Genomic DNA, 26,374 nt, shown 5'->3' with positions numbered 1-26,374 from the left:
CCACTACAAAAATATAATTCCGTACTTTTTACTTGTACCGGCGGTACAAGTAACGAAAGTAAAAGTACTGCCATATATGATTGTCACTTAGATAAAATAGTCACTTAGGTTCATAATGAGGTTTTAGATGACGTCACACTAGCGATAGGATCAAATTGCATTGTCCATTAAAATTTGATGACAACGTGGATTTTAACCGAGCATACAAGACTTTGCGAAAAGAAACCTTATAATGACCTAGATTTAAGATTAATTTCACATTGAGACTAGCTTCATTAAAGGATCTTTTTCACGCTTGAAAACCTTAAGTCAACCTCAATTTAAGGTTTTTACATAGAAGGTTGTTTTCCAAGGTTTTGAATTAGGTGCGTAGAATAGAGCAGATTGTCACAAGTCTCATTTTAAGATTAGAAGTTTTACACGAAAACCGCATAGCAAACCTTTTTAGGTTTACATTAAAAGGTTTTTGCTGAGTTAAAATAAACTTTATTTTTCTAACTGGGGAGTATAGGCAAGGTGCACACTGTCAAAAAGACCTAAAAAGTCAGGCGGTTTTCAAGAATTGTAGGGATTGGGACAGAATGAAGATAAGTCAATTTTTTAAAAGTATGCTAATTATCTTTATAACATTTATTAACAAACACATCTTTAACACCTTACTTTGGAGTGTAGTTTATTACCAACTCCTGTCATAACTTGATGTATAGAATTAAGATATTATACCTTATAGTGTAAAAATTATCTTCTTTCTTATTCATCGCCAGGCCGATATGACGCAGAAAAAACTGTGAAAACGGTTCATTATTCATCACCTAAATATAGTTCTGGACAGAAGCTCAAAGATCCAAAGCGTGACTACTGTCCTGGTATGTTACAAATTTTTTGATTTAAATCTTATTGCATTCATTAGTTTTTTTTGTAAATTTATTTTATTGCACACAGTTTTTTTTTTCAATAAATATATATTTTACTTTATATCGAGCAATAGCTATAATGGGTAATAATATGTAATGTCTCCTTATCGTTTATATTTTTTAGTGAGAAGCTCTTACTTTAAAACCTTTAAATTTGTGTATTTGAGGTGATTTATTTATCGACTATGTCAACCTTCATCTATCCAATGGTACCTTACGCTATAATCAAGTTAACAAATCTTATATATTGGTATTTAATATTTATAGTGGTAGTTACGCCACATTACTCCCCTTCCAGAATTTTAATTGTGAGAGAATTTGATGAACGAATACCACTAGTTGATTAATGCTGTTTTCTTTTTACAATTAATTACATCATTTTGCTCTTTCTATTATTTTTTTTTATATCATTTCATTCATATTTTTCCTTCAGTTTTTGAACTGGGGGACTTTTATTTACTTCATCAAATTTTTTTTTCTTCGTATTTTTTTGAGCGCTATTTTTTAACCAATCAACTGATTTATGTATACCATTCATAGACGTTGGCACTTTTAAGTTCATATAACGTCCGCAGGTCACCATTGAGGGTATTTATCTATCTACTATGTCAACCTTTATCTTTCAAAAAGGACCTCAAGATTGAATCAAGTTAACCTATCTTATATATATTGGTATTTAATATTTATAGTGACAGTTGCGCCACATATTTTCCGTTACAAAAATTTAAGGTGTTTTTGAGATTTATTTGAAATTGTTTTGAGGTTTATTAGAAGTTGACATNTGTACTGTATAATGGTATTTAATATTTATAGTGACAGTTGCGCCACATATTTTCCGTTACAAAAATTTAAGGTGTTTTTGAGATTTATTTGAAATTGTTTTGAGGTTTATTAGAAGTTGACATCAAAACCAACCTTAAAGGAATCAACCTCCCAAGATCTATGAAGTTGTTTTATTCACACTTTAAGTTGTTTTGAGGTTGATAAAAATCTGACTTACGAGCAAAATCAGCTTAGAGAGGTTGATTTTGTGGTAGATAAATTATATTGAAATGACAAAAGAATTCATTTAGGAGAGGATATCGTTTTTCTTTTTGCTTATTCTTTAAGGCTGGGTGTAATAATGGATGAATTTAATCTATAAATTCCAAGTCTTGATTATGTCATATAGTTGAAAAAGTGCACCGCAATAGGTCTAATATATATACTTATACTTCAGGTCTAACATATATACATACATAATACTTTTCTTTTAATGAAAACAATGTCTTATCTTCTATTTCCTGTGGTGAGTAAAGTAAATCCACAGATTCAAGTGATTTGAAATGTTAGTGATGAGCGAAGACCTTCTTTAACTACAGTAAGACACAAACATTTTGAGTGAGTTGCAATATTTTTAGAGCATTTTACCTCATTTTCACCTTGAACAATAATTCTTTTATCAAAACCTATTCTAACATTAAAAAAGTAGTGATAGCAAACAATTATCTTAATTCATATTAATACTGTACATTTTGATTTTATTTACTAAGTTACCAATACAAACATCTACTTCAATTTTGTAAAAAATTATGAATTGTGCCTTGAGTTTGTTGTAATGGCGCCTTATGTTTTTCTACAATTTTTCTATGGCTAATATTTTTTAAGAATTTTGATGGAACAATTGATATTGTTCCTCCAGTATCACAAAGTCCCGGAATTTCAATTTTTGAGCCATCACTTCCAGACATAGCCATATCACAAAAATATTTTTAAATAATAGTTGTCATTGTTTATACTGATGTTTATAAATGCCTTTCTCAACCTTTTTGTCACATTTGTTTTGAGAAGAATTATCAGAAACATTTTCTCCTTTTTTCTCATATTTGTTTTGGGAAGATTTGTCAGGGTGAGTTCAGTTGGTCTTTTCTTTTCATCAATATTATATTTAGAATGACTGCTTTTTTTATTGTAATCAGCTTTATGTGGGTAATTGTAATTTCGTCCTATATAATGCTGTTGATCAGTCTGATATCGGAACTGTCCCGGACCACTCTGGCAATTATTTGTAACATTTCTTTTTACTTGTGATGCGTTATATGCAATGCATTTCCGTAAAGTAGGAGAAAATTCTTTCGGTTTAGTACTGGTCTGTTAATTTATTGCGATTCTCTAAGGTTCAAATTTATCTAGTTTTTCTGCCAAACTTATAGAACTGTTCATAGAATTCCATGTATCAAGAAAATGTTGTTTAACTTCATTTGGTGCTCTAGTTTTAATTTGGTTTGCAGTAATTAATTTTTTCAATTGTTCAAATGATTCTATCTTCAGCTCAGCTAACCAATCATAAAAGTAAGCAGATATTTCATTGCAAAAATCGCACCAATAATCCTGAGATCTTTTATGTGTTTAAAAGAATTTAAATCTTTTCTGGATTAAGTTAATACCTACAGTTTAATATGTCAATAATCATGAGCTAATTCACCCTGTCCCTGTGTAAGTTGGTTAACAATATCATGGGGTAACAGATTCAATAAATGAATAACATATTCGTAACAATATATAACATATCAGTTTCGGGAATATTGGCTAATTTTGCCTTATTTTTGAAATTTTTTAAATACGAAAATATCTCATCTTTTTGGGGTTCAAGCGGTTGGGACAATTTCATTAAGGAAATGTTTACACTAGATGAAGTTACACTTGAGCATTTTTCTTTATCATTACTTTAAAACTTATTTTAAAAAGTTCAAATTCTTGATTTCTAGCTTTTAATATTTGTAGTTCTTGCATTTATTTCTTTTCTTCAAAGATATGATTTACAATTTCCTCAAAAATATGGGGTTATTTTTTTCCTGATTTCAGAAACTGGTTCAGTATCACTTATTCCTAACTCATCTGCCAAAATAATTAAACCAGCTTTTAATATGTTATCTAATTATGATATTCCCTTTTCATTATTTTCTAGATATAGAACCTTTTCTCTTAAAAGTTGTAATTCTGTTTTTTTCCCGTTTTTCTTCCAAAATTCTATTAACTATTTGTTTAGTTATAGATTTATCATATTTTCCTTGCTTTAAAATTTTATTTCTTGTCTCTGTAACTGTGTTATTTTCTTTTACATCTAAATCTAATTCTTTAATCATTTGCTATCATTTACAAATTGATATAAATAATGATGCATCAAAAACATGCAAATCAGTCTATATTCAAGAAATGAAAATAAAGATGTTTAACTCATTATTTTTCAATATTTCAAGCAGGAAATTTTAATAAAGTAACAATTTTTGTCTTAGGAATAAAATTTCAAACATTCTAAAATGTGATGGTTTTAAGAAAATCAATTAATAATTATTTTAACATATCAAGCTTGTTTACTGAAAATTATTTTTTATCTTTATCATTGTTGCAGAGAAATTCTGTCAGATGCGAATGACTAAGTAAACATTGCTTTTACAGAGCCTATTCTATACTAACTAAAATACTTATTATTTATAGTTAAACAATGCGTTTTAACAGAGTAGTAAACTACTACGCGTAAACTACTCATTGTCAAGAATGAGCATGATCATAATATTTTCTGACTTAATTTGATACACGATCAATAAATTAATTCCTAAATGTTTTGATTAAACAGTCAAGATTATTAAATACACTGAATGTTTCTATATAATCATCCTCTCTAACATATTATGCATTGATGTACTTTACTTTCCTAACTGATTTTTAACTAAAGGAAAAACACTACTTTAAGATTTTATGTATCTGTCATTGAAATTTATAAAGTTTACTAAAAAAATTACTCAGTTATAAATACCTTTAAAGTTGAAAAATTCATTCAAGCTACTGACCACGAACAATATGACGAATGTTATCCTTGATGGACAAGATGTAAACAATCTTGAAGAAATTACAACTCGGCAGTTGTAGAAGTTTTCCAGTTTTATATCGTTCGCGAACACAGTTTACTTCTACTAATATTTCTTTGCATTTTCTGGCATAAAATTGCGTTGGCTAATAAGGATATTTTAATTAATATTTAATTTATTGTTCTCTTTCAAAAGTAATGAAATAGATGATAATTTTAAAAGATCGAATGTTAGATTGAATAATATTTAATCTTATATAATATTAGCTCTAATATTCAAAGATGGGAGGTTAGCATGCTGACATGAATTTAAGTTGTTATTTAATAACATTAACGCTAAGAAATTTTAACAATAAAATTGGTAATTATTGGATGCATTACAATAGTAATTGAGAATCACCAGTATCTTGAATGCGAAGTTTAATCTGAAATATTGTTAATATTGAGTGTGAGTCTTATGAAAAATATTATATTTTCAAATATTTCAGCTCATGGTTACTACGATACAGATTCTGCCCGTGAGGATCAGCAAGATATGAAGCCAGGCTACACATTTGGACATAGACGTTCACCTCCAAAAATTGATACAACCCCCGGTATAGCTAAAGATTTAATTCCTCTAAGAAACTGAACGCAAGAATGCGTGGAACTGAATTTATTAAATAATATTAACAACTAAGAAATTTTAACAATTAAATTGGTAATTATTATATGCATTACAATAGTAATTGAGAATCATCAGTTTCTTGAATGCAAAGTTAAATCTGAAATATTGTTAATATTGAGAGTGAGTCTTATGAAAAATATTATATTTTAAAATATTTCAGCTAGTGGTCATTACGATACAGACTCTGCCCATAAGGATCGGCAAGATGTGAATCCAGGCTACACATTCGGACATAGACGTTCACCTCCAAAAATTGAAACAACCCGTGGTATAGCTAAAGATTTATTTCCTATTAAAAACTGAGCAAAGAATCCGTGAAACTGAATTTATTAAATAATGTTAAAACTAAGAAATTTTAACAATTAAATTGGTAATTATTAAATGTATTACAATAGTAATTGAGAATCATCAGTTTCTTGCAAAGTTAAATCTGAATGCAAAGTTAAATCTGAAATATTGTTAATATTGAGAGTGAGTCTTATGAAAAATATTATATTTTCAAATATTTCAGCTAGTGGTCATTACGATACAGATTCTGCCCATAAGGATCGGCAAGATATGAAACCAGGCTACACATTCGGACATAGACGCTCACTTCCAAAAATTGATACAATTCCTGGTATAGCTAAAGATTTATTTCCTATTAAAGACTGATATTTTTTATCACAACTCCATGTTACACAAGCACTTTTCATTAAACAAAATTCTGAAATGACAATCATTTTTGGCCAAATTTGTTTATTCTCAAATTAACATTTCTTATTTAAAAATGATTTTTTGCTGTATCTATTAGAATCTTGTACCTTGCGCACTAAGTATGAATGAGAATAACACTGTGGCACCATGCTTATATCATTCTCGGCTGACGCTGCCTATGCGCAATGTTTAGTTCTTCTAAAAAGCCTATACTCTGTTGCAAGTTAAGAAAAGACCATTGCGGTCTGGGACTTGAGTAATCTTGCACGACTGCATACAGTTCTATTTTATTTCGTTAAAAAATTATACAATGATGCTCAAAAACAATATAAAAGCTTTAATAAGTGAAACACATCAGATAATTCATCCCATTTATTAATCATAAAATTATTAGAAAAAGAAAAATAGGTTATAATTTTGTGTTTATACTGGAATCTTAAATGCCTCTTATAAAAGTTGGCACTGTCGGAAATGCAACCGCCCAAAACAGAACTTTCCTAACGCATGCGCGTTAGGAGTTGTTGTAAGTACCCTTTACATCAAATAAAAACTTTTGTTTATATATCGAAAAGCAAAATTATTGGCGCCTAAACAGGAATGCCTGGTCATTAAAACTGTATAAGATTTAAAATAATTGAAACTATTAATAAATGAAATTGAAGTGTTCTTAATAATGGAATCACTAGATAAAACTGAATTAACTACAGTTAGAATGCCACTGAGAAGCGGTTTCACAAAAGCTGCTAACAGCGTAGAGGTAGCGTTGAATACGAAACCTATTAATTACAATAAATTAGATATTTTGATGTCACTCTTAAAACCTGTTCAGAGACTCGAACTGTGACTTTATACACTAATGTGACTTTGGTTGTGCACTTTCCTTTATATTTTTTTAAAGTATGCAAGGTGGGAGCAATGTCGGAAATGCACCCGTCCAAAACAGAACTTTCCTAACGCATGCACGTTAGGAGTTGTTGTCTTCACACACTTAAAAAAGGCAGCATGTCAGTTGTCTTCTAGTGGCATATCTTTTTTTCCCCTAATTTACTTGTGTTAATAAATATATAGCTATGTTTTTCCAGATCGTTTATTTTGTTAAGAAATCTTTTACAGACCCTGGTGTCAAAAGAACCTAAGAAAGGGGTAAGTATCCTTTACATCAAATAAAAACTTTTGTTTACATACTGAAAAGCAAAAGGCACATCTTATACTGACATGCCCTTGACAAATGAAGTGTGAGACAAAAATTTTTTTATTTTGTTTTGCTCTAAAAGAAAATCGTCTACAAGAAACAATATTTAATTTTTTTCATCAGTTTTGATAAATGAGAGTTAGCGTTTAGCATCAATTTGGTGTGCACTTATATACACACAGGCTTTCTCAATGGAGATAATGGTAATATTGTTTTTTATTAACTTGCAACACAGTATAGTTGCACATCTTTGCTGAAGAATTTATACACAAATTTAACCAATACAGCTTTGGAAATGGAGTAATCGGTAACTTGGAAAAATCGGCAACTAAAAACAAAAGAAAGAAAACTTTCATACGTAAATTGGGATGCTTCTCTTTATAATCAGAATTTTTTTTTTTGAGGTAGCAAAAGTAGTATATTGATGTATAATTCTTCTTTTAGTTAATTTCATTAAAAATTATTTTGCCCACCTCTGCTTTTTTTTCCATTTTATTACCATTCCATACCTGCCAACTCTTCCGGATTTTCCGGAAGATTTTATTTTCATATTTAAAGTGGTAGCAATACTCATGTAATTCCAATGAAATTTTTGAATTATAATGATAATTACAAATGAGTTTGACCACCACTACATATAAATAATTACAATAAATATATAAAAGCATAATCCTTGCACAAGCGAATTTCAACAGGATCAAAATATAAATATATTTTTGAGTCAGATTGTTTTTCGTTTATTGTATTACAACCACTCTGAAAATTCATTCTCGGAAGGAGTGAAAAATGGCAGATATGCCATTCATATAAATCTGACTGTTGTAACTGGGAAGCAACCCCCAGAAGCTACAGACAGCCATGGAGAAGGTGAATCCACCGCCGTGCACACATATTGCCATTTTTTCCCCTAAAGTGTTTGTGCCGTCTAAATACTAGACTATATGCCTAGACATGTATCTAGTACCTAGTCATCCATCATCATGTTTCATGTCTTGTACTAGGTCACGTATAATGCACCTAGTCATCTTATCTTTTTGACTGATATCAGATCTAATGAATCAGTGTTAGCTCACCAGGGCTGGTACTGAGTTACCAGAACAATTCTAACTAGATGCAGCTATCTCATGAGAAATCTTTTAAAAAGTGGGTGTAATCATCCTTATTCTATAAGTTTTACAAAATAATTAGCTACCAATTTATAAACACTTTAGCACAAAACGGAGCAGTTAGCATCCCTCATAATATATACCCCTAAAATATTTTTGCTCTGATACTCACTAATATTCTCCCTGACACGAATTAATCACTTGTGTATCGCTTTATGTCCTTTCCTTTTTAAAGCACTTTTAAAATCCATTACTTATGCATACTTTTACATTTCAAAACTTTTTACATTTAATAATGTGTTTATAGCGCCTGGACACTGTGATCCTGATCAAACCTTACCGAAAGTGGAAAGTTCAAAGCACAGTCACAGTTATTCATTTGGAGAGAAGCATTACGTGATGGATGGCACACTGGGTAATCAAAATGTCTAATGAAAGAACACAAAATATAATTGCATGTTAGAATAGAAGCATTTGTTTTGCATTACAATTATATTAGATTTACAGTATATTCAGGGGTTGGACAAAATTGTGCAAACATTCTAACTCTATGAAAACTCTATACTAACTCTACTCTAATTCGATACTAACTCTACTCTAATTCGATACTAACTCTACTCTAACTCTATACTAACTTAATGAAAATAACTTTCACTTAACAGTAAATGTCTTGGAAGCTTTTACATTGCAAAGCTCTTGACACAGTTTGAGAGATCTTGCTTTAAGCTTTTAGAAATGTTATCTTTTTACCCAATTGAGAAGAGGAAGTTAATAACTTCTTTCCAACTTCAACAAATTTTGAATTCATACTGTAGGAAATATTTAAAAGAATAAATGCCAATTTGAATTCTGGGTATGGAGTACCTATCCCAAGGCTCCTTCATCGAAATATAATAGAATTAAGGAAAGAGCGGGATGAGAAGATTAGTAAATAAACGTAACAAGGTTTTTTAAATTCTTGCTACTTGCACAAATTCAGGGTAGTGTGCTGACTTGAAACTAAATTTATTAAATAATATTAACACCAAGAAATTTTAACAGTTAAATTGGTAATTATTATATGCATTATAATAGAATCATCAGTGTCTTGAATGCAAAGTTTAATCTGAAATATTGTTAATATTGAGAGTGAGATTTATTAAAAATATCATATTTTCAAATATTTCAGCTCATGGTTATTACGATACAGATTCTGCCCATGAGGATCGGCAAGATATGAATCCAGGCTACACATTCGGACACAGACGTTCACTTCCAAAAATTGATACAACCCCCGGTATCACTAAAGATTTATTTTTTATTAAAAACTGAATGAACGAATGCATGAAACTGAATTTATTAAATAATATTAACAACTAAGAAATTTTAACAATTGGTAATTATTATATGCATTACAATAGTAATTGAGAACCATCAGTTTCTTGAATGCAAAGTTTAATTTGAAATATTGTTAATATTGAGAGTAAGTCTTATGAAACATATATTTTCTAATATTTCAGCTTCTGATTATAACGAAGATTCTGTCTATAAGAGTCAGCAAAATGTGAACCCAAGCTACACATTTGGTTCATCTTCTAAAGTTGATGCAACCCCCGGTATAGCTAAAGATTTAATTCTTATTAAAAAACCTGAACGAACGAATGCATGAAACTGAATTTATTAAATAATATTAACTACTAAGAAATTTTAACAATTGGTAATTATTATATTCATAACAATAGTAATTGAGAACTATCAGTTTCTTGAATGCAAAGTTTAATTTGAAATATTGTTAATATTTAGAGTAAGTCTTATGAAACATATTTTCTAATGTTTCAGCTTCTGATTATAACGAAGATTCTGTCTATAAGAGTCAGCAAAATGTGAACCCAAGCTACACATTTGGTTCATCTTCTGAAGTTGATGCAACCCCCGGTATAGCTAAAGATTTAATTCTTATTAAAAAACTGAACGAACGAATGCATGAAACTGAATTTATTAAATAATATTAACTACTAAGAAATTTTAACAATTGGTAATTATTATATTCATTACAATAGTAATTGAGAACCATCAGTTTCTTGAATGCAAAGTTTAATTTGAAATATTGTTAATATTGAGAGTAAGTCTTATGAAACATATATTTTCTAATATTTCAGCTTCTGATTATAACGAAGATTCTGTCTATAAGAGTCAGCAAAATGTGAACCCAAGCTACACATTCGGTTCACCTTCTAAAGTTCATGCAACCCCCGGTATAGTTAAAAATTTATTTCCAATCCTTTTAAAAAACTGCCATTTTTTCATCGCAACTACAAGCACTTTTCATTTAACAAAATTCTTAAATCATTTTTGGCCAAACTAACCGGGAAGCAACCCACCAAAAGCTGCGGACAGCCACGCAGAAAGTGGATCCTCCGTCGTAAACATATATTGTCATTGTCTTTTTCTTCTATATTAATGTTTGTGCCGTCCAAATACTAGACTAAATGCCTAGTCATGTATCCAGTTCCTAGTCATCTGTTATCATGTAGTCGTCTTATCTTTCTGAGTGATGTCTGATCTAATGAGTCAGAGAGAGCCAACAAGGGCTGGTACTGATTTACTAGAACAATTCTAACTAGGTGCAGTGTATCTCGTGAGAAATCTTTTAAAGAATGGCGTCCTCAGGGCCCGACTTAGCCTAATTGGAGCCAAGGGTAAAACTTCTTTAGGGCCCTCCGTCTGCTACAGTAATGAGGAACCGCACTTTATTTAAGTATTTAATTTTTTTTACCTCATTATACATAGGCAACAAGAAAATTGACTAGAACCTAAAATAGCTATTAAGTTCCCCCCCCCTTCCAATGGTCAGACGAAATATCGTTCTGTCCATTTTATTGATTCGACAATTCTTTTTCATCATGCCAAATGATCGTTAACTTTGTCATCTAGCTGCGAAAAATTCATATTCTTGCTGACATTAGTGCAGAATTCAGCTGAATTTTCGCAAATACAATGGCTCAATTAAGTCAATCAGAAGCCTGGACTTTTGTAACCATATCGCATTTTGCTATATGTAAAATAGCTGGCATTTGATTGGCTAAATTGGTAGTTGCGAAAATTTAGCTGAATTCCGCACTAAAAAACCATGGATTTACGAAATATGGAATTTTTTGTGTTCATGCAATAGATTAATAAAGAAGCTAAAATAAAACTGACGGATTTTGCGCTCTACTGATATTTTGGTATTAATATAATTGAAGTTTATTTTAGGTATTAATATAATTGAAAGACTCTGATCATTCTTATTCTATAAGTTTTACTATATAATTTACTATCAATTTATCAAAACTTTAGCAGAAAGCGGAGCAGTTAGCATCCCTGATAATATACCCGAAATATTTTTGCACTGATGCTCACTAATATTCTCCCTGACGCGAATTAATCACTTTATGTCATTTCCTTTTTAAAGCACTTTTAAAATCAGTTGCTTGTGCACACTTTCACATCTCAAAACTTTTAAATTTAATGTGTTTATAGCGCCTGGACACTGTGATCCTGATCAAACCTTAAAGAAAGTGGAAAGTTCCAAACCCATTTACAGTTATTCATTTGCAGAGAAGCATCACATGATGGATGACACACTCGGTAATCATAACGTTGAATGAAAGAACACAAAATATTACTACATGTTAGACGAGAAGCATTTGTTTTACAATACAATTATATTAGATTTTTACAGTATATTCAGGGGTTGGACAAAATTGTGGAAACATTCTAACTGTGTGAAAACTCTAACTCAATACTAGCTTTACTCTAACTCTATGAAAATACCTTTCGTTTAGCAGAAAATGTCTCGGAAGCTTTTACATGGCAAAGCTCTTGGCACGGTTTGAAAGATTATGCTTTAAGCTTTTAGAAATGGTATCTTTTTATATATTTAAAAGGATAATTGCCCATTTAGATTCTTTGTTCGGAGTACCTAGCATGGGGGCTATCTGCTCTTTCCTCGAAATATAATAGAAATAAGGAAAGTATTTGAGAAGATTACGTTAGTAAGTTAACATAATTAAATACACTAATAAGTTGTAAATAAAAATGAAGAATCCGGGATAGGGAGAAAATTATTTATACATATTTTTCAAATTTTAGTGGTATTTAAAATAGGAAAAGAGCTTTTAATTCGCTAATTTACGCTTATTTCGGTGGTTGTAAATTTTGCATGGGTAAAAAGGACACCATTTCTAAAAGCTTTAAACGCAATCTTTTAAATTGTGCCAGCCGTTGAACCATATAAAATCTTCAGAAACATTCGCTGCTATAAGAAAGATTGTTTACGTAGAGTTAGTATAAAAGTATTACCATATTTTTGTCCATCCCCTGCACAAGTGTATTGAATTTCTTTAATAAATGCTAATAATTAACCATTTTGTCTCTTATTACTTTAATGTGAGAGGGTGTCGATAGAGGCCTTTCGGCACTTGCCTCTTCATCTAAGTTATATTGCTGCAACGAAAGGGACATATCGGTGATAAAAATAATGAAAAATTAAACATGGTGAGTAGTGTTTTAAAAAGTGCTTTAAGGTGCTTATTTTCTTTTTTTAGAAGCCCTTAAAGGTGCTTTTTTTATTAGATGTTTTTAAAAAACAATTTCCCCTTTTCGGAAATAAGGTTTTTTCTTTCTTTACAATGTCAATTTTCGCTATGTATTATGCAAAAGCGTGGTTTTCACATTGTTCTTTTCAACGTTTTCACCATTCAAGCATAATGTATTTAGGCCTCAATTTTTAATTCAATACTTTTGTTTAGAACAACTTGGTAAAAATCTGACAGTAATATTTAATGTTTCTTCAAACATGAGAATGCTACATAAAATTTCGACAAAGTTGCGGCCCGCCATTTGATTTGTGTTTTTAATTGAGGCCCCCGGCCTCATGTAAGTTGGAAACCCCTGTTTTAGAAGATATATATACTATGCATAAAATCTGCTCTCACCAAATTTCATCACTGAAACTACAACGTGGTACGGAATGTGGAGGAATAGAGAAAACTCTTATGAATCCCTCGAATACACCGTTTTATCCAGCTGTAGAGGAGGTAATCAAAATTGGCCTAACTCTTCCAGCTACTACGTGCACTATTGAATGCACTTTTAGTACAATGCGACGCAGCAAAACATGGAATCGGTCTGCAATGTCTTACGAGAGATAATGTAGTTTGTGCATAAGAAAAGAATCAAAGATGACTCAGAATTCATTGAAAAAGTTATTAACAGATTTGAACAGCAAACAAGACAATTACAATTCCTGTTTGATGAAACAATTTTTAATTGTTATGTATCAACAATTACTTAATTATTTGTTTTTGAATAAAAATATTTTAAAAACATTTTATAACAAAATTGTTTTTCTGTATCTTTTTAATTGTTAAAAAAGAAGAAGAAGAAAAAGCCAGAGCCGTTGCTACGCACCCTGTTAAAGTCAATTATTTTTAAAATCTTAATGCATTCACAAGTCCTTAAAACTATCAGAAAACATTTTATTACTTTCCTAGAAGTGCCATTTATTAAGTTACAGGGTGCGTAGCGTTTTTGAAAAGGCTTTAAGGTGCTTTTTTTCTTAAAAATAATGCTTTATTTTTCCTTTTTCAAAATGAAATACTTTTTCTTGACCATATTTATTTTCGCAACTAATTGTGCAAAATGATATTGTTCTATTCAATATTTTCACAATTAATTCACCCCAAATCTACTTCGGCGTGCTGTCGGTGAAATGGTGGCCATAGCGTATGAAAACGCCATTCGTTTTACATGTTTGATGAAATGAATACTTGCGGGTCCGCATGTGCGTGTACTGAGCAGAGCTGGATTATGTGCATGATGAGGATTTTTACCCTCTCATGTGCAACTCTGCCACATTTTGCAAGAGATTCAGGATTCAGTTGATTTTGAATTGATAATTTAAAAATACTTCATATTTATAATAGGTAATAATTATCCTGACGCCAAAATTTTGGGTTTTTGACTATTGTCAAAAGTTTTTTTTTTTGACATGACGGATAAAGTCTTCAATTGCCAAAAACTTGTCCACTAAGCCTAATTATGATATTTTAAAGTGCTTAAAAAGTGCATATTTTTTGTTGAAAAATTTGGTTGCGCACCCTGAGTTATTTTGAAGCAAAAAACTTTTACTTTCGTTTTCACCTGAAGGGGAGGGGAGTCACGTGATTATACGCGAACTGACATAACACGTTCCTTATCTGCCATTCATTTACAATCGCTGTACTGTAAAAATCAATACGTTCTTGCCTTCGTTTGTATTTTCGTAATTAAATCCTACTATTTCAGATGGTCAATAACTATCTGTATAATACATTGTGTCTTAATGTAGTTGATTGAAAACGTGGGTTAGATATATCGTATTTTTATTTGGTATGTCGTGGGTTTGATATATTGTTCAATTTTAATGGTTCCCACTGAAACATTGTTTATAGTTGAGGAAATTTTCTAGGTCTGAATATTTAAGATTTTTTAGTTCAGTAAAAAAGGTCTTAGAATGTATGTCTCGTATTACTTCTTAAAATGATGTGTTATGAAGATAAATGATTTTGTTCTTTGTTTAGAATAATTTTAGCTTTTAAAATGTAGGAAAGCTTAAGTTATTAATTTTTTTTTAATTTATTCCAGTGTGAATTCAAATATGTCTCCAGCATAGCAGTAGCCTTTTAAGAAATTTGTAATCCCAGTTTTTTTTTTTAAATATATATAAATTTATATGTTCCACTAGATTTTATTGACTTTATTTTAATTGTGTTAATTTATGTTAAAAGATTATTTGAAACAGAGCATATGCATTTTTTTAGTTCCACATTACAGAAACAGAATTAAATTTTATAAATGCATATAAAAATAATTTTTCGCCATAGCAAAGTTCCAATTTACTCAAGGAGTGAAAACATTGAGAAAAAATATCAACATTACTGTCTATTTTATAATAATTGTCTAATAAATAACGAAGAATGTGCATTAGAATTTATTTCATTTTGTATACGTTTATTTTTAATTATTATTCTTTAACTTTATTGAAACAAAAATGTCTAGCTTAAATGATATTCGCTGAAATTATGTGGATAAATTAAATAACATTAAGTGAAATTTTATTATAAGTAGATTATGGAGCTGATGATGGACAGATATATTTCAATGGACTAGATTCTTGAAAGTGTTGATTCATTTTTGGCGATACCGAATGCTTAACCTGAGATTTTTTGTCAACTATTTTAATTAAATTTTTTTAGTTAATAATGTATTAATTTTACTATTTTAGAATTCTTCATTGCAAGCACTGACAAACAGTTTGCAAAATTAAGGCGAGACATTAACAGTAGCCATATTTTGTAAAAACTATATTGCAGAAACAAGAATTAAAATTTAAAAATAAAAATTTCTAACTGCAGCGAAATTCTTATTTACTCAAAAAATAATAAAGAAAGAAATTAACAAAATTGAGATCGCCGAAAGGCGATCACAGGTTACCAATTGCCATAATGGTTGTTGTAATTTTTTTTCACAACTCGAAGTATTTATGAGATCTCTCTAGTATCAAAAATAAACTCATCAACTTGATGCATAACAAAACTATAAGTGAAAAAAAGAATTCTAAAAAATTATCAAACAGCAGCGGTCGCCATAGCAACGCATGCGCACTGTTTACTATTACTCTTGATCACAGCACAGCTGAAAAGTGTGATGACGTCAAACCCAAAACAACACCCATTTTGACAATGTGTAATAAGCGTTAATGTGTATTTAAATATATAATACATAGTAAAAAAAAAGAAGATATAAACTGCATTAGTGAATATTTACTTAAAAAGAAAGTCCTTCAACTCTAACAAAAATAAATTTAAAAAAAAGCAAATTTTAATTATATTATTGGAATTTTTGAATATTATCACATAGAAAGTAACGATGATGAATTGATATTTTACAATGGACTAGATTTATGAAAATACTGATTTGTTTTAATACAATTCGAATAATAAAATGATACATCGTATATCTAAATGTCTACTATTTACCCTTATACTATATCTACGACTGATTTTAATTAAGTAATTAGTTGTAATGGAGCATTATTTTAACTTAAAAATAAGTGGAATAAAATAATATTTTAGCCGAAAAGATATGGTGAAGAGCTGCTCATTTCTTCAGATATTTTAGTGATAAATAAACAGAAGTTTTAAATCTTCCTTTTATTTTGTACACAATCTCAAAACTGTAAATTTTATTCACGAAATTTTTACTTATGATTGGCAAAGGATGTTCATACGATATAAGTGATATCGAAACTAAAAGAGCATTAAAATAGCCTTAGCAGATGGAGGCGGCGCGTGTAATTATGAGCAATCAAACTTTAAAATGTCATGTCCGCAGCATGCACAATATCGGCCCTTTATCTCCCCTTAATATTCAAACTGGGTTGTGTATTATACAACGTAATAATATACCCTACCAGAGGAAATAATTAAAGTACTATTAGGGAGCCATGTATGTTTATATTGAATAGCGTTAAAATGAGGAAATTCGAGGTAAATATATACTGTATAACTACATGGCCGTATATCTCCCCTTAATACTGATCCATAGTATTTAAATCGGGCCACGTGTCATATTACATCCCAACATACCCAACCCAGGCAACCCAACATACCCAGGGTACCCAACATAGCCTCATACGTACAAGATGTGGTCCAGGTTTCACAAGCCTATGTTAAAATTGATCTTGAAAGAGATTCATATAATAAAATTTCTGTTACTCTATGAATTACATTAGATTTTATGCATTTTCGAGTTCCATTATAGCATTTATTAGCTATAGTAATTCTTTGTATTTCCAAATTGTAATATTATTCCTGTTGTTGATTACAGAATTCAAGTAAAAATCCAAGTAAACAAAATTGTCAACAATCTCAAATTTATATTCTTCAACTTCTAAATGGATGTTATCGAAGCTTGTTTTAGTACAGGGCAAANAAATCATTGCAAAGATTTCTTGGATCAATAAATGTTTACAATAAATTTATTGATAGTTATGCAAGTATTCGACATCCTTTAAATAACTTGTTAAAGAAAGATGTAAAATGGGTGTGGTCAGAAAAATGTCAACAATCTTTTGAACTTTTAAAAAATGCTATTATTTGTAAACCAATTTTGAAAATTTTTAACCCTAATCATGAATGTCATCTTTTGGTTGATGCATCGTTAGTTGGAATTGGAGCTGTGCTAAAACAGACGGATGAATGTGGTGTATTGCATCCTGTAGCTTTTCATTCTCGTTCATTAAGGGACTATGAGAAAAACTATGCAATTACAGAACTTGAATGTCTTGCTATAGTCGATTCTCTATATAAATTCCATCATTACCTTTTTGGACAAAAATTCACCATACATACCGACCATGCTGCTTTAGTTTGGCTAAGAAATATTAAAAATTTAAAAGGTAGATTATTTAGATGGTCATTATTGTTAAGTATGTATGAATATGATATTGAATACACAAAAGGCTCTGCTAATTTTGAAGCAGATTGGCTTTTCGAAAGATGCAACACATTCAATGGTCCAAAGTAATAGTAAAAATTTCACATTTGTTAAACTTGAAGGAAATTGTGGAAGCTCAAAGGAAAGATAACTTACAAGGTAAATTTGTTTTTATCAATAATGTCTTGTGTGTACGTAAGAAAAATTTTACTAAAATAGTTGTTCCATTTTCGTTAAGATTAAAACTTCTGCAAAATGCTCATGATAAATTTAATTATCCAGGAGTTCAGAAAATGATTAACTTAATAACCCCTGTTTATTATTGGAACAACATAACTTCAGATGTAACAAAATTTTGTAAACATTGTCATACGTGCCAATTAAATAAAAAACCGCGACAAAAAAGATTTGGATTATGACAATCCTTACCCCCTGTTAATCAGTCTTTTGACTTACTAGCAATAGATAGTGTTGGTGGATTGAATTACTATAATTCAACAAAAAAATATTTAACTTTAATTATTGACCACCTTACACGATACATTTGGGCTTTTGCATAAAAATCCATTTGCTCAGAAACTTATACAAATTTTATACATCAAATTTTTCAAAATCAAATTCCTAAATCCTTGTTGAGTGATCGAAACGCTACCTTTACTTCTTCTCATTTTAAAAAGTTTTTGAAACTTAATAAAATTCAACAATTATTGACAACTGCACATCATCCGCAGTCTAATGGCAAGGTTGAACGTCTTGGTCAAACAATAATTACCCGTTTAAAATGTAAAATTAATGAAAAACCTACTAAAACTCCCTGGCCTGTTTTGTTAAAAGATATAGTTAATACTTATAACTTAACTCCCCATTCTGTAACAAAATTTCCACCTGCATACCTCATGCATGGTAGACTCCCCTACGAAAATCCCTTAAATGAAAAAGTCTATCCACCTGTTGAAAAAGCTAAAAAAATAGCAATTCAAAGAACTAGAGAATATCATGAAAGAAAGAAAATTTATTATGATGCTAGATTTTTAGATATAGACTTTAAAAATGATGAATTAGTTCTGTTTGAAGAATTTACTTATCCTAATACGAGGAAATTGTCACTTCCTTTCAGTGGACCGTATAAAATTCTTCAAAAAGTTAATTACAAAACATACATTGTGGGCTGCCTTTTTAAGCCTATAATTATTTCCTCTGGGAGGGCACACTAGTACTTGGTAATATAATACGTGGTACAATTTGAATATAAAGGGGAGATATAGAGCCATGTAATTTAACGCTGTTCACCACACTGTTTTATATATATATGTGTAATACAAAAATTAAATACTTTTGTATTAATAAAAGCATTAAAACTTCATTCGTTTTCATAAAATATCTTTGGTAAAGGATAAGGGTAGAAATTCTATTTTGGGACTTCAAGGCTAAAAACATGCCAATGAATAATAATTAGATTTATACTTCAAAAGAGAAGTTATTTTAAGATCTTACACTTCCATCTAAGGAAAGATTAAACGATTTTCTATGAGTAATAAATAAATTTGATGAGGCGTAAGAATACAAAAAAGGCAATAATGACTGGCCTCTTCACACTTTTTAATCATCCTATAAAACGCAGGACAATGTTTTTGCGTGTCTTTTTGTTGTTTATAATGCCTAGCTAACGTACGTCAGTTTAGACGGGATATGGGTCTTCCCCTCTCCAGCTTGGAGGGGGCTGAGATGTATGATTTCACCATCGTTACTAAATAAAAAAGATTGCACTACATGGACTCATTAATCATGCTGTTTTGACTTGTAATTAACTAAGAAATATCGGTGTGGATCCACCGTTATTTCATATATATATACACATACAATTATAACCTATGAAGACTATGCCATTGTACCTTTACCACAAATAATTAAGCAACAATAAAAATTTGCAGTTTTTAAATTATTTTATATTTGTAGAAAAGTTAAAATATTATCAGAAGATGTGATAGTGTTCATTAACCAATTAAATAAATTTTTAAGACAAAATTTTCTAAGAGGGATCCTCTCATTTTAAATACAGTCAAACCCCGCTATAGTGAACCTTCAAGGGACTGAAATTTCTGTTCACTATAACCGGGAGTTAACTATATCCGTTACGCAGGCAATTTCGCTAATGGTTCCCAAACTCCTCCCTTTTATTACATTATATTCATATAAATGACTGAAAAATATTATGTAGTAGCAAAAAATTTTTTATTTTTATCACTCTTCGTCTTGCGTAGAAATAAAAATTTGTAATCTTTAGCTGAGGAGCAATCCTCAACATCAGATATGGAAACACTTCCCGCCTCTCAGACAATTTTTCCTGAATTTCTGTTATTCCGCTTTTTAAACCTGTCTAACCTTCCATTCGAGCAAATAAAAGTAGTTTCTATAGATGGTTTTAAAAAACGGTATATGTACTTATTTTGAAGTAGAAATTTTTAAAATTATTACAAAGAAAATGGGACGAAATCAGTCGAAGACAGAAAAAAGTTCATTATATCCAACTTCCTCAATTTTTTGGTTCACTATATCCACTAAAAATAACATTATACGTGTATAGCAAGGCACGGGACCGAGCATTTCGTTCACTATATCCGGGAGTTCACCATAAGCCGTGTTCACTATAGCGGGGTTTGACTGTATTATTATTAATTCATCTTCTGAGTCTTTTATTGGCAGAAAACTTTCAATGTCGAAGATATTCATATCAGCATCAATGGCTTGACAGCCCAAGGTGGCCCTTGGCCTTCTCAAGAAGTTTTTTTTCCGGGCTAGCATTTTTCCTGCTAGTGTTTTTAAGACCAAAAGGTCCTTCTCTAGGCTATCTATCCATCTCAAATTCAGCCCGCCTCCTTTTCGTGTGCCAACTGGTCTGGCATTGAAAACTCTTTGTGGTACGGTCTTCGTCCATTCTGATAACATGGCCTATTCATTTTATTCTTTGTATTTTAATGAAGTTAATAATATCAGGTTCATTGTATGAGTAATAAAGCTCTAGATTTGATCTTCTAAGCCACCCACCATTTCTTTTTTCTTTTTTCCAAAAATACTCCTCATGGCCTTTCTCTCAAAGGTACCCAACATAGCCTCATACGTACAAGATGTGGTCCAGGTTTCACAAGCCTATGTTAAAATTGATCTTGAAAGAGATTCATATAATAAAATTTCTGTTACTCTATGAATTACATTAGATTTTATGCATTTTCGAGTTCCATTATAACATTTATTAGCTATAGTAATTCTTTGTATTTCCAAATTGTAATATTATTCCTGTTGATGATTACAGAATCCAAGTAAACATAATTGTCAACAACCTCAAATTTATATTCTTCAACTTCTAAATGGATGTTATCGAAGCTTGTTTTAGTACAGGGCAAATGTTTAGTTTTGCTCTCGTTTATTCTCAGGCTCAGCTTGAGAGCCGCTTTCTCTAAAGAAATAAAAGTCTATCTTAGTGTTCCAGCAATAATGTCATCAGCGAAGATATTCATAACTTAGCATAGCAATTGTTGAAATGTAATTTTTTTTTAAATTAAAATTACAATTAGACAATCAAATGTGTAAAGCTCAAAATAAAAACACGCTTTAATAGATTTCGGTCTGAAAATGAGATTTTCACCATTTAACATTTAAGCTTAATGTTTTGAGATAGGTTAATCGTAGCCCTTTATGTTTCTACTATCAGCGACCAAAATTTTTTTCTCCACCGTTTCATGAAATGGGAGTGCTGCCGGATTAAGCGTATTCGGGGCCTTAAGCCATTCAAATTTTTGGGGCCCTTAGATTAAATTTTTTTTTCTTGTATATTTTTTACTTATTCAAATATAAAAGTTTATTATTGAAATTATTTACTGATCAAATAGAATTACGGACGCTAAATAATTATAAAACACTAAAAAGAATTATGAGACACTTCAGCTGAGGCACTAAATAACTTCTTTTTCACTTAAAACGTCTCAATCATGGCAACAACATTTAATTCTTTGTTTCTTGTTTAAACAAGTCTCAGATCGCTGTAGTACAGCCTTCAATTTTGCGTGGCAAATCACAAATTTAAACTTAAAAAACATTGACAAGTCTTATAATACGTAAACTATAATATAATACTTATTAATATAATAACTAAAATAAGTAATAAATAAATATGATTAACATTATGTAAAAAAATTATCGTGCTTTAGTAATATATATTTGAAATTGATTTTTTTTTTAAAAAAGAACATTTTTTTTCTTAATTTTTTTAAAATTATTTTCAAAAAATCCATTTTAAGGGGGCTCCTAATCATTGGGGGCCTAGTCTGGCCTATTGGGTAATCCAGCACTGGGTGAACACCCCCATAAAATCACCACATATGTTAATTTATAGAGGTTTCGAAATCGTTCTTCGCCACTCCACAAATCTCTCAGTCTTAGCGCATGACTGCTGACGCGTGAAATTTTCTACATCTGAATTAAGATTTACGGACCAAGGTCGAGTGATTGAATAATAAATACATAATTACCTGTATCTCATAAGGCATACCAGTTGCGCAATTAACGAAAGTTGGGCGAAGTAATTCGATTATGGTATATAGAAGGAGTTTATTTATATTTATTGGCAATGATATGGCTACAAGTGAAAATTATTATTCTATTGGATGGCAAGACATTTTTTTTCTTTTTTAACACGAAAAATAACAATACTTGATCTATACCAATTTCTACCATGTCAAATGACGGGACTTTTAAGTTTCCTGATTGAATGTATGAAATATGAATGTTATGAAAGAAATAAACTAAAAAAAATTTATTATAATTGAACAAAATTATATATTGCCAATTTTTATGTATTACAAACATAAAGAATAAGAATTTTTAATTCATTGCTCATCGCATTTTTTACATATAGGGGAGAGTCGGGTAGCCCCGCCCACTGTCAATTTCATATGTATAGAATATTTTTTCAAGTCAATGGACCATCGGACATTAATTGTTATTTTAAAAAAAAGATTATTTTCAAAGATTCAAGTATTTATGCAGCTGTTAACATGGTAAACAATAGTTTTGAAAATATGTTGAATACAGTAGTCATGAAATTAAGAAAAATTGGTTGAATGTTTCGATTAAACTTCATTTTAATACTAAAAAAATAATTTTTTCTATACATACAGCATTAAAGTATGTAGTCTTAAGTTTAATTTGCACAAAGAAAGAAGTTTATATGTGAAAAATTGTTCGAGTAATTACAAATTTACAAAAAAATTGGATTTCGGGTAGCCCCGCTCACATGAATGTCGGGTATCACCGCCCAATTTTATTTCGTCGATAAATGTACGGTTGCAAAGATTATTATTTTATTGCTTCAAATTTGAATGTTATATGCATTTTTAACAACAAATATTGTTGTTATTAAATGATTGTTATTAAATGATAGAATTCACTAAAAGTATATAAATATGTAATAAATAAAATAATTTTGTGATAAAAATGATAAATGAGGTTTATCTATTGTCAATACATTGGTCATTTTCATTTACACCTGAAAAAACAGTCAAAAAACATAATTTTTGTAACTGGGTGGGGTTACCCGACACATTTTGAAAAGAGATGAAAAACATGTTTTTTTTTTTAATTTTTATTTTTTTAAGTTAAACTATTCTTTTTTTGGTTTATTCTTTTTGCATTATTTAATTAGATGATAAAACAATAGAAACATACAAAAATATTGATTATTACTCATTATTATACAGAAATATAAACAATACTCCATAAGTGGGCGGGGCTACCCGACTCCCCCCTACAGGGTGATTCCATTGTACATTTTCCGTAAACATATTTCTTCTAATTATAATTATTTCTAAAATTCTTCTAATTATAAGAATTATAATTATTCTTATAGTTAATATTATTTCTTCTAAGAACGTGTGCTGTCTTGATTGTTTCGACATTTTTCCGGGTGAAAACTGACAATTAGAAATGAGGTAAAGCTATCAAAATAAAATATAAGCTACTTTCCAAAACATTTAGTTTTTGTCACTCTTTCTGACGCAAAAATACCAGTCTAAAATTTTAGGTACTTTCTTGAAATTTGAATTCATAGTTATTCTGATTGAACTAAATACGCAATATTCTTTGCAGAAATGTGCAACTAATCGAATGCAATGCATTGAACACGCATTACATATCGTAATATCTGATACGATAACCTTATAAAGCAATAAATTGTTCTCCCGGTCAATTGACCGGTTGTGGTAGAAGTGGGTATACAACAAGTATTATTCGAAACAAACAAAATATAATAATAGTAATAGAATATTAACTCTATATAAGTGTTAGAAAAAGTCATGAAGTCAAATGTGCAGAAACGATAAGATGATAAGCACATTTTCGATGCAAAAGTTCTTAAACGGTCATTTGACCGGTATGTTTAGCGTTAAGATAGGTGATTTGTTGTCACCTACTTAGTTTTACGGTTTCCAAACAGGGCAACATGGACAGATGCATAGAATAAAATAAAAAATAGCCCGGATAACTTTTGACCTAATGCTCGGATTTTCGCGTTCTATCATAATAGTTTGAAAACCTCGTCCTAAACACATTAATTCTACAGATGATATTTCAAGTTGAAAAATCAGATAAAAAAAAAAACTTTTTTTTAGAAAAGAATTCTTTTTACCTAAGCTGTCGAAAGTTTGGACACCTTGACGTTAATTTTACTTTTCGCGTATTTCACCATATGTTGAGAACTTTTTTAGCGAATAATTTTTTTTTTTTTTTGCTCATAATTATAAAATCAGTTCATTTAAAGATATTTCCTCACAAATAAATATTTTTAATAATTGTTTTTTTAAGAATTATTTTACTTGTTCATACGTTTACCATTTAAATAATCTAATTTTAAATGGCAAATAACGGATTTTAAACGAAATCGGTTGAATTTTTGATTGATAACAGTTTTGAGAAATCAGATTTCAACTTTTTTTAAAATTTGATAACTAAAACTATACTGTAATTTTTTCTTCTGTATTTTGTTTTATAATACACTAATAATTAGATTATCTTTTTTTAATCCTGTCATATCACACCAATTTATATGATACCATAAATTTAAACTTTAAATTTAAACCCTCAAATAGTTTAACGTAGTTAACATAATAAAAGTAGAAAAAAAATTTCAATTGCGTCGTGTGTTCGTGAAGTTTTCAATTTTATTACTTCCTTTGCAATCGCAAGAAAGTTGTTATAATTTAGTAAAGTGCACAGAAAGATGCAATATCTGAATAATTTTTAATCTGACTGTTGATTTTTAACCTATTAATGTACGAATGAAATTTTAAGTTATGAAATCAAGCACAAAAACAAATTTAGAGAAAAAAAACACTCTAGTGCGCTAAAATTATTTATTATGAACAATGTATTGTTTTACAAGGTACAGTGCATCTGTATCAGCTTCTTTCAATATAATTTCAATGATTACTATAGTGCAGTGTGGATGCAATACAGGATACTTGTCGAACTTTTCCTTAGGCACATTATTTATAATATTGTGAATTATCACCATTCACCCTTTGAAATAAAATTGTAATAAGTGAATTAAAAGAAGGAAAAAGTGATTTCCACACATTATAAATCAAATTGACATTTTCATTTATTCCTTCAGTGTACATATTGCTCCGAAAAGAATGGTGTTTCTTGTAATATATTTTCTCACGTGCTCAGGAACTGAAAACCTGAAAAATAAAACAGAACATTTAAAAATAATTCATGTAGTGAGCAAGATTAAAAATCAGGAATATTTTTATAATGATAATATATGTATATGCAGTCGAACCCCGCTATAGTGAACTTGGTTTATAGTGGGCCCCCGGATATAGTGAACGAAATGTTCGCTCCCGTGCCTTGCTATACACGTATGATATTAATTTTCTTGTATATTGTGAACCGAAAGAAGAGAGGAAATTGGATATTATGAACTTTTTTCTGTCTTCGACTGATTTTTTTTTCTTCATTTTTTGGTAATTTTGAATTTCTAAATTTATTTAGAAATTTCTACATAAAATACATGTGCCGATTTTTAAAACTATCTATTGAGTGGAATATAGCCGTAAGCATTTTTTTTTTCTTGTTTGCTTCTTCTATCTCAGTTACCCATCCCTAAATAAAGGTCATCCCTAAATTTGTCTGTACGCAGTACGCACGACGAAGAGTAATGAAAAATAAAAGTTAATACATTTCTTTTTGTTGCTACGTGTTATTTTTCATTCATTTTCATACTTCCTTTTATTGGTAATTTATTTAAATAATGTGTATTGAAAAGTTTGAAGCCATTAGTTAAAAATTGTTTGCAGTGCGGATATCGTGAACTCCTGGTTATAGTGCACCGAAATTTCGGTCTCTTGAAGGTTCACTATAGCGGGGTTTGACTGTGTATATATATATATATATAAA

The 26,374-nt window shown here is 30.0% G+C and overlaps 2 protein-coding genes across 10 annotated transcripts in view; one reads left to right on the top strand and one right to left on the bottom strand.

Annotated features, from left to right (window-relative positions):
• Window positions 1-12,810, top strand: part of LOC107449370 (uncharacterized) — a 21,503-nt gene extending 8,693 nt beyond the window's left edge. The window contains exons 3-12 of one of the 9 annotated variants that reach the window (XM_071178325.1): window positions 765-866; window positions 5,250-5,357; window positions 5,589-5,696; window positions 5,940-6,047; window positions 8,730-8,837; window positions 9,591-9,698; window positions 9,922-10,017; window positions 10,241-10,336; window positions 10,561-10,656; window positions 11,924-12,810. In XM_071178325.1, coding sequence (XP_071034426.1) covers window positions 765-866; window positions 5,250-5,357; window positions 5,589-5,696; window positions 5,940-6,047; window positions 8,730-8,837; window positions 9,591-9,698; window positions 9,922-10,017; window positions 10,241-10,336; window positions 10,561-10,656; window positions 11,924-12,051 — 1,058 coding nt within the window. In that variant the 3' untranslated portion in view covers window positions 12,052-12,810. The remainder of the gene's footprint in view (window positions 1-764; window positions 867-5,249; window positions 5,358-5,588; window positions 5,697-5,939; window positions 6,048-8,729; window positions 8,838-9,590; window positions 9,699-9,921; window positions 10,018-10,240; window positions 10,337-10,560; window positions 10,657-11,923) is intronic. The other 8 variants (XM_071178327.1, XM_043051143.2, XM_071178328.1 and 5 more) reach the window with 8 other exon arrangements.
• Window positions 12,811-25,312: 12,502 nt separating this feature from the next.
• The window catches only part of LOC107449358 (uncharacterized), a 14,350-nt gene continuing 13,288 nt past the window's right edge, over window positions 25,313-26,374 (bottom strand). Inside the window, exon 3 of the mRNA XM_043051139.2 lies at window positions 25,313-25,656. The gene's annotated coding sequence lies outside the window, so the exon portion shown is untranslated. The remainder of the gene's footprint in view (window positions 25,657-26,374) is intronic.

This window comes from Parasteatoda tepidariorum, chromosome 3 (assembly GCF_043381705.1).
Source record: "Parasteatoda tepidariorum isolate YZ-2023 chromosome 3, CAS_Ptep_4.0, whole genome shotgun sequence".
In the NCBI taxonomy this organism is placed as follows: domain Eukaryota; kingdom Metazoa; phylum Arthropoda; class Arachnida; order Araneae; family Theridiidae; genus Parasteatoda; species Parasteatoda tepidariorum.
Note: the sequence above shows the minus strand (reverse complement) of the source record. Positions and strands in the feature narration are given on the sequence as shown.